The following is a 9,979-nucleotide window of genomic DNA, read 5'->3' on the forward strand; positions in this document are numbered from 1 at the left end:
AAAAAAAAAAAAAGAAAAAAAAAATCAACTAGTGCAGCAGTCCAGAGCCCCAGCCACAAAAACATGCCTACAGATGGGGATGAGGGGAATGCAGCAGAACAGCTACTCTTCCTCAGTACTCTAGGATCCTGTTTCACTCACTTTGGCTCCAATTCCACTAGGAGGAAAACATCTGATTTTCACTTGTACTAACCTGAAGCCTCCCATCCAGCGTTCTCTGTATTGTAACACACTTGCTAGGATGAGCTCCATTTGTAGTTATAGCTGTAATCAAAGAATCCAATTCATCTTTTTTCTCCTTTAGCTTTTTAACTAAACTTTCAATTGCGCGTTTGGCAAAAGTTTCACTCTCTCCACCTTGGCGATGGCACATCAAGCTGTGAACAATGCTCAGACAAGCATCACTACTTGTTGGCGTGTTAGTAATAGACATATTGTCCATTTGTCACAGCTTTTTCTTTCAGATCAAATGTCAGTTTTGGGGGCTGTTATGATTTTCAAGCTGATGAACAAGAGATGATCCAAGTTAAGTGTTAGATGTACTGTCTCTTGGTAAAACCTAGGAGGAAAAAATATCTACATTAGAATTGTTTTTAACAAATTGCAGATCATGTTTCTAAGGAAGTCTGTGGCTTTCTCTTTCTTTTATTTTCAAGCTAARTGCAGGATATTAAAAGCACATAAAAACTGTATTGCTTGTCCCATGGTACCTAAAACATGCTTAAGACACTGCCTGTACACTTCTTTTGATATTAAAGCTCTTTTTTCCCTAGGAATAATATTTAAATAAAGTTTATTGCATGTACACAGAATATGTACATATAGAAARGTACGGGTTACTAGATGAACAGGCTTTAAATTAAAAAAAAAGGAGAACAGCGACATTGATTTCCTATGTTTGCAACTGGTAGGACAAAACCAAGCAAAAAGACTGACTGAGAATCAAGGGACACTGATTTGAACAAAATTTAAATAAGTGAAAAAGCATAAATGTAGATGAGAATCATGTGTCAGCTGTATTTAATGATCCTGTTAAAGTATTTTGGCTATGTTCTGACTTCAGGCTAGCTCTAGCTTTTCCCTTTGCTAACCAAGAAGCCCAAAAACTTTTTTCTGGCCATTAGCTTAACACACTCTTATATAACGCAGCAGGATACGTACTCCAGAACTGCACCTAGGACATTTCTATTTCCTTGTTTCTGTGAAGCTTCTTTTGGATCGAGACAAATAAAATCATTTCAAAATCGGCATTTCCAAATCGTCTCAGTCAAACAGAGCTGCTTTAATTACACTAGCCACAAGGGTGAGGAAGAAGTTCATCAGAACATATTTTGGCCTTCAAATTCTTTTGCAAAGGAAATACACCTGCTCATTATGTCACTCTTCAGGACTAGCAGACCTCACCCTCTTCAAATTCCCTTGAATTCATAATTTAGGAGAAGAGCTGTGTTGCTTTTGCCAATTCTGAATGAACTAATTGTTGCATTTGATCTCACTTTATCCAGACACTTAGGATAGCAGTTTTGTGCAATTGCAGGTAGTCAGTCAGGTTATATAATTCTAACAACTATTTGGTCTTACTTTCTTAAAACACTCTCAACAGATATATATCACTCATTTTATTTACACTTTCAGTAAACTTAAACATGTTGCTTTAATTGATTTAAATAAAATACACACAATTTCAATACTTAAGAAAAAAAATAGGTGTTGTTTTTTTCCATACATCTGAGGCACAAATTGGGTCAAAGACCTGTTACTACATTGGAATTTGCTATTTGTTAGGAGATACAGTAGCAGCAGCAACTACTTATTGGAAACAAATGCACCACACAAAAACAACAGCAGTTTCAATTTAGAAAGTTAACGCATCACACAAATTACAGTGCAAATGCCTCATTTTCCTCTTTGCAAAAGGAATAATGCAAGACAATTCCAGCACAATTACATAACAAAACACAGTTTTCCCTGTTTAATGTCTTCTCCAATTTCAACTGGAATACAAAGCAGAGTAGAGTACTTGGGAAAAAACAGCGCAAATCTCCTCTTTCCATTTTCAGTAGCTTTCTCCCTTTGTCAAGAAGCCTTCAGACTTAATTTCTCCCCAAGGAGCACAATTCCCTAAAAGTCTGAGTAGCACCGTTCTACCTAGCTATGAAAGTTTCTCCCTCAACACTGGCTCTTTTGCACTCCAGCTCAGTAATCCTCTTCTAAAAGTCAGGCTTAACCTGCCAGTCATTCTCCATGGCAACCAGCGCGCGCAGAAATCTGCAAAAGCTTGCCAGCTTAAACACAAGAGAACATAATTTTCCTTAAATATAAAGCAGCACCCCAGATATGCATATGAGAGTAAGCATAAATAAGTGACTAGATAAAGATATTAGCCAAGAGTTTTAAATAAAGAAACACTTATCAGGCCTGCAGCTCTCTCCTACACCCCTAGAAGTTATGAATGAGGATTTTGTGCACTGGCTTTCAGAGCGCTAAGATGAGGCAAATAAATCCTTATTTAGGTGGAATGATCTTCAGAAACGTTGAGTCATTCCTCAGCTGCCACCGCTTTCAATAGGCGCTTCTGACTGTTCAGCACTTTTGAAAGGCATGCGGCTCGCTCGGCGTTTTGAAGCCGTYAGTGCGGGGCTGCAATCACAGGGAATTCAGGAGCCTTCCTTTCGGAGCCTCCTGTGTAGGAATCCTGCCTCTCGCGAGGCAAGTTCAATTCACAGGACAAGGGGAGCAGCTAGTGGCTTTCAAAGCKGCCTATATGGATAAATGCTGCAATATATTGCTTCGGAAATGCTACACACGCTAGTATATTTGGTGTATAAGCCAAGTTCTTTCACATTCACAAAATTTAGTGTCTCACAAAGTAGCTCTCCAAACCTATCGGTGACTGAGTCACACATTGAAGAGGTGCCTTAACACCTCCTTACTCCTTTACTTCTATACGAACAAGTTAAAACAAGATGCAATCTTCATACATTATATTTTTAGAAGATAGCCTTTGAAGATAAGGTCCTAACATGCCCCCAGATATGGAACAGTATATGTTCTGTAAAACAACACTGTGCTTATTTGCGTGATTTAACATTCAATGCATTTGATGCGAGCGTGAGACTTGAATAAAACTGCTGTAATTTAGCACTCCCCCACCGCAGATGATCCCACACTGCAGCTAAAGGTTAGGATTGCTGCAGAAAAGGTAGGGCAGAACCCAGCGAGCAGAGCCCTTCTTACCTCCCTCCACCCAGAACACTCCCCCAGCTAGAAATGGGTGTGAGGCCTTGGGAGGAAACGGAGCAGTGAGAATAGACAGAGAACACAGAAAAACCAAAGACCCTTTGCAGCCAAGTTTTCATTTCCACCGGACGAGGCCTATCTGCAGTAAGAGATGTAATTTTTTCTCCCTGTTCTTGTAACATGATGGGAATAGAGAAGAAAAAGGGACAAGCTAACACAAGAAGCTATGAAGATAGAGATGTACTTCATGCTATGGCAAGTAATTTGTTTCAAAAAGAAAAACAGGTTTGTTAYAGAAGTAGTGTGCAACGATGACTTTCTGTCACAGTTTAAGAACTGTGACAAGAACAAGATCCTCTGGAGAGGAGATAAATCTGGAAAAGGAGTTAAACTGACAAGTAATTAAGAACACCTTTGATGATCTATTGCAAACACACTCCTATATGGGGGAACTGATAAGTAACCATTAACCAGGGGAACTGATAAGTAACCATTAACCAAAACTCTTCCTTAAAGATTGACGCAAAATTGGACAAACACTAATTCCCCTGTCCATCCTAACACTGCCTTCGTGAAGGGCGATGCATCTTTCTAGCCTAGGCAATGAAATTCAAAACACAAAGCAGCTGGTTAAAATTAAAAACGCAACACCGGTGCCACAYGCCTCACTTTCACGGCTGTGGATAATTCAGGTAACCAAAAATGGTTACCTGAACAATATAAACAGATTCTAGAAACATGTGCATCTGCAAAACTATGCTCTCTTATATAATCAAAAGCAAACAGATCATTGACTTATGTATGTGAAAGTAACACTACTGAGCTTTCATGCTTGGGCTTTTATTTATTATTATTCTATGGGTAGTAGAGCAGAGTAAAAACAACACTGACTCAATCTAATCCACCACTCAATCAAAAACACTACTAAATTCTGCTCACACTAAACAAAATTAAACAAAGCATAAAAAAAAAGCAGGTAGAGATCTCACTCAATGGGATTATCGATGGATTATGGAAAATTATTATTTCACCTTGCTTGCCAGTATCCCTTCAGCTACACCAGCAAAATCATATTATAAATTAGCACAGCTTAAGASCAAGTGCTTAGAAGTGCCAAAAACCACGGGTAACAAAAGCAGTGCAAGGCCCAAATTCCAAATATTTGTAGCAACTCCTCACACAGCACACTAGGTATATGAGACATCATCATTTGGAAGGCCTTACAATTGCTGAGCTGTTTCAACACGAGGAATCTTTTGACACTCTTAATCAAAAAAGYGTGCAGGAACCTATATACATACATACCCACATACACGCACCCCAAAGAGAATTCAGAACTCCCTCTGAAGGGAGTTTTATTAGGAGAAAAACAAGTTTTTCTCCTTTTTGCAATTAGGAAAAAAAAAACATATGGACTTGATTTCCTTGCTCTTACTGAGGTCTTGTTACAGTACTAGACAGCTGAAGTCAGAGATCAGCAGAGATGTAAGTGCAAGGGCTGTTAAAAACACAAAGATGCTTCGTCCAAACATCTGTCAACATGCCCAGGCTACTCAGCCAAGCACATTTGAAAACTTATCTGAAAATCCCTTCCTCCAAACAACCTGTTTTAAATCCTCTAGCATGCCTGAAACTTGCTGAGAAGTTACAAAATCAGATTTTTGGAGGGGGAAGAAAAAAAAMCCCTTTATGTGTATTTAAAAAACCTTTCAGGCCCTTTTCTATACATTTAAGAACTTCACACAAACACRTTTTAACATTTGCCAGTCACTAGCCTCACTCCGCCCACAAAACACCATTCACTTTGTCTTTTCAAAGCTCCGCTCAGCCATCAGAAGCCACTCTTGACAATTTGGGCAGAACAACTCACTGTTTACCCACAACAAGAAAAGGAAGAGCAGAGTGTTGCTTACACACACACAAAAAACCAGGCTGCTGCGGAGGAAACTGGAAGTCAGGGACATAACGCGGGCGAACATGATCCAGGCAGGCAGCAACCCGACAGCTTGGGCGCGATGGTTAATCCGGGCCCGGCGCGGATTCGATACTCTGCCCTCCTCATTTACAGTGGGGTTTAAGCCAATCACAGCTGCAGAGGGATCAAATTCACCAAGAAACTCGGTCTAAAAATGTGACAGTCCACATGCTACTGGATAATTACTTTAAGATACGGGCACGGGGCCAAAAGCCCCTCCGTGCTTCTTTCTTCGCATGCTTTTTATTTTTAAGTTTCCACAATAAACTAGGCATTTTCCCAACATGACACAACTTGAGACACTCCAGAGACTTCAGTTCTTCAAGGGCAAATTACACAAGAACCACTGTGATTAGGAGTGAATGAGTCAAAACTTTCAGCATCTTAAGCTTTTGAAACAAAATGTTGGTTTTTGTGTTTAAACAGAAAAATGTCAAGAAATAGAGTACAAGCTTAGTGCAGACAAACTGTTTCCACAGGTGTCAGGACAGCAGAGGTCCTTTGGAAAGATTTTGATAGGGAAAAGGAAACATTTCTGCTGATGAGTCTAGGAAAAAGGCTGCATAAAAAGACAATGTATTGAAGGTCCAAGGAAAAAGGCTGCATAAAAAGACAATGTATTGAAGGTCCAAAAATGCTGGAGAGGAAAGCACATAAACATGACAGGCTGTGGAGGCAGAGGACAGGACAGAACACAGAAGTCAAGAGTGACTAGAGAATGCAAGACGGATTTGCAACGGCATGCAAAGGAAATCTGAAATAAACACTTGGGATAGAAATCCAACCGGTCTGCAGCATTAAAATCGAAGAGAGAAAGAATTTTACATGTGTTTAATATCAGATGACACATTCAAGGCTCTAACKCTTGTCTCTCTGGGAAGACTTTAGGCAGCAGGGCTGAGAGGGGTTAGGGATCTTGTAGTACAAACCACTCAGACAAACGTCATCTGTCACCTTAGGTTTTTGGTTTTGGGCTTTAGAACACTTCAAATATGAACACAGATTTTTAAGCAGCAGTTATGCAAAAATACGGCATGGTGCACAGAAATCGACAACTTGGAGGATTTTTCATACTGATGAATCACTGCAAGTGCAGGTGTCACAAGCATGTAGCGGGATGATAAAGATGACAAACGTCAGGCATCCAAGTGCATCTGATGGTACTCCCCACATGCAACACACCATTTACACTATGAACCGTAAGAAAATTTGGCCATTAGCCATTGTAGTATATTGCTGAACAGTCTAAGCAAGTCAGCAAGTTTGTGGGCAAAATATTGTTCCATGATGCACGATAACTTAAGCAGACATTACTCCTATGGTCAGAGTGGCACTGCTCCTATCAGAGCCCAGACTGCCTGAGTTTTAAAGCACAAAATAAAGACATGGGCATTCATCATTTATATGACTGTGGTAGCAAAAGACAGACTAGAGCCAGATCAGGACCTGTGGTGCTGCGCACTGACAAACACAGTGGAGATGCCCAGCCTGCAAGCTGGGCACTGATATGCTGAAAGAAGCAATTAATGAGAAAAGCATTGCRATGATAAAAAAAAAAAAAAAAACTAGAATTGCAATTATGAAAACAATTGAGGAAAAYATCTAAGAAAAAAATTAAAAAGCACTTTGAAGCTGCCACCGATCCTATGGGATCCAGATTTACCAGCAGTCCCAGGCCCAGATCACCGACGTTTTTATACCATGCAGTAACACGACGCCAGCAAGAGGGCTCATTAGAGTTTACACGCTGACATCGCGCTAAAACATTTCACATGGGTGAAGGACACAAGAAAAATCTTGCATAAGCACTTKCCTCCAAAATTAGACACACACAAAGAAGTCAGAAGCAGCATATACATTTGATATTTTTTAAATATCAAAATATTACAGCTTTGCTGCTTCATAACATGGAAGTTTTAATGATAAACATGATAAAGAAAAAAAATCCATACAGCAAAAATACAAAGGAGAGTTCACAACTTGATGAAGATGTGAATAAATGACCTGACTGCAGGTACTTTACAGCACATCAGACTATTATCCACCTGTCCSAAGGGTGAACTGACTCAAAATGCTTGTGGATATAAAAATAATTTGTATTAAAGAGCGATGGAAATAGTACTAAGAAGGTACTACACCACCTTCCTGTTTTTTTTTTTAAACAGGAATAATTGACATTAGCCAGAATCCTATGTTTTTCCATGTATTTGAATCATCAGTATCAATTCTACTTATCTCRCTATCAGCAGACAAAAGGGAAAAAGAAAAAGTTGCACCATAAAAGGAACTGGAGAAGAGCTTTAATATGAAATAGTTGCTGCTTAGAGTAGTCTTAAAATCATTCCACTATCATTCCACACTAAGAAGCACGAGCAACTATTTGTGGAAGAAACTAATCGGGCGTTTTAGCTGCCCAACTGTAGCTCTCAGCCCGCGACTCCCCCAGCTTCAACCTCTGCACTTCAGCTGCTTTCAAAAGCATTTGACAAACACTATAGGCTGACCCTCTAAATCGAACATCGGAAGCATTTCTGCTGCATTAGGCTCTACTTCCCCYCTCCAACATCTTCAAGATAACAACAGCAAAAAAATCCCCCAAATCTTTTTTTTTAATCTGATTATATTTGGGGGGTGGGGAGGAGACGGTGAAGACACCGGTATAGCTAATAACGTCACGTTGATGCAACTACATAAACACACATTTATAATCCTAGAAAGCCCCAGTCTTCATTTCGGTTTCCCCTCCCTCCCTATTTTTTTTCCCCTCCAGAAAGCACAGAGGTCAGAAACTCCTTTTCTCCACGCGGGCTCCTGCACGCCCGGAGAAGGCGGACCGCGCACGGCCGCTCGCGCCTGGAAAGGGCAGCAGATTCTTCCCGCGGAACACACACAGCTGGACCCGTTTCAGCAGCGCGGATCCCGGCACCGAGACGCATGCTACATCACAGCCCAGCAGCTGCTCGCCACGCCTGACCCATCAAGGGGTCCATTTTCAGAAAAGACACCAGCGGATAAGGAGGGGATGAAAATTTGGGAAGGCGAGATCYGAAAACCCTACCCTTCTTTTCCCTTGCCACACAAGGGCAGGACGAGGCCAAACTGAAGCTTTTTCCTGGGATGCTCTGTGAGCCCCATCTTTTTGCAGACACCTTCCTCCAACAAGGACAAACAGTCATTTGTCAAAACCTCACAAGCAGAGGAAACAATTGTGGCTAAACCAAGCAATAAAAGGCAGAGTCCAGCCTTGCTCGGGCAGCAGCGGTGTGATTTCTCGTTAGCACATAATGTTTCCATACCCTAACAATAGGTGTGTTAGATAACATCTGTTCTTTATTGTAATCTGCACGGGGAAAACGTTCTCTGCATTTGTTCAAGCTTTTTTCTTTTTTAAGGGAAAAAAAAAAAAAAAAAAGAGAAACACCTCTGGGCAAAGCGAGCATGGAAAATTCCAGCCCCAACCAAAACCAGAGTTTTTTCACAAGGTTAAAAACGAAGGAAAACAGTCCTAGAATTGCTGCTGGCCCATAAGCAGGGTACGGGGAAGCTGCTCCTCAACAGTATCCAACAAGCTGCTCCGAGGACCTTTGTCCTCCCCTAGATAAGTTGATGCGTCTCGAAACCTGCGTGCCTATTGTGTCAGTTGTAACCCCATGCATTATGCGGAGGATCGCTTCAATATAGATATATATTAAAAAAAAATAAAATCGGTTTGAGACACTACTGTTTTTCAGGCTTGGACACTTTGAAACAGTCTGGATATCAACATGAAATAAGCAGGCCAGTACAAGTAAAACAAATCAAGAGTCTCACGAAGGCAGAACGAGCAGAAGTGCTTCCAGGAGCAATCTGGCCAAGATAAGGGCCCGAAGGACAAGCCGCCTGCTTATCGTGACACCGGCGGAGCAAAACACGCTTCGCTGTACAGCACAACCACGCTAATTTTAATCAGCTTGCCCGAAACCGTGCTGCTGAACCAGCTCGCAGGCTCTCATCGTTTGGACTAGGGCAGCCTGTTGACAGTGGCACACCGTTCCCGACCACGATAACCGGGCAGGCGGTGGTAAAAGACACCGCGATCCCGGCCCGGCTGTGTGTTTGACAACAACCGCTCTGCAGCGGTGCAGTTGGGCTCTTAAGCAATAACACACCTRAGCCCACAACCAGATTGCCCCATAAATCAAGCAGCCTTCAGCGGCAAATCCTACGAGGCTCGACCAGGCAGCAAGGCACAAACCTCCCCCCCCAACCGCGCAAAAAAAGATAAAAACACGCCTGAAGAAACGGGGGAGGCGGGAAAACACCCAAAGAGGGGTAATCTTTAACTAATCCCCTGCACTTAGCAGCGCCGGGGCCCGGCCGCAGCGGCTGAGCGCGGGGCTCCCTACTCCGGTAAATAACATGGCAGATTTCGAGGAACTAGAGCGCGATGCAGCTCCAACAGCAAAATAACACCGAAAAAAAAAAAAAAAAAACCACAAAAACACCAGCACCCGGCGCGTTTGAAGCCTGGGAGAGGGGGGTGGGGGGAAAAGTTTAGCTGGGGACGGAGCGGCAGGGAAGTAATAAAAAATATATATCAGAAAAAAAAAAGTAATAAAAATATGTAAAATAAAAAGGGGGGATGTTTTGTTTTGGGGAAGCGAGGGAGGCCGCGCAGGGCCCGGGCGGAGGGAGGGAAGGGGCGGGCGGCCTCGGCGGCGGGCGGCAGCCGGGAGCGGATGTTACCTGGGCCGCGGGCGGCGGCGGAGCGGCCGCTCTCCGGGC

General features: G+C 42.2%; 1 protein-coding gene across 2 annotated transcripts in view; it reads right to left on the reverse strand.

The window, feature by feature from the left end:
* Positions 1–9,957, reverse strand: part of SMAD4 (SMAD family member 4) — a 22,760-nt gene extending 12,803 nt beyond the window's left edge. For both annotated transcript variants that reach the window (XM_026039277.1, XM_026039269.1), the window contains exons 1-2: positions 9,941–9,957; positions 194–559 (exon numbers count right to left, since the gene is read on the reverse strand). In XM_026039277.1, the coding sequence (XP_025895062.1) occupies positions 194–442 (249 nt within the window). In that variant the 5' untranslated portion in view covers positions 443–559; positions 9,941–9,957. The remainder of the gene's footprint in view (positions 1–193; positions 560–9,940) is intronic.
* Between the last annotated feature and the right edge of the window lie 22 nt (positions 9,958–9,979).

This window comes from Nothoprocta perdicaria, unplaced genomic scaffold, assembly GCF_003342845.1.
Source record: "Nothoprocta perdicaria isolate Ctin4 unplaced genomic scaffold, notPer1 scaffold_10, whole genome shotgun sequence".
Classification (NCBI taxonomy): domain Eukaryota; kingdom Metazoa; phylum Chordata; class Aves; order Tinamiformes; family Tinamidae; genus Nothoprocta; species Nothoprocta perdicaria.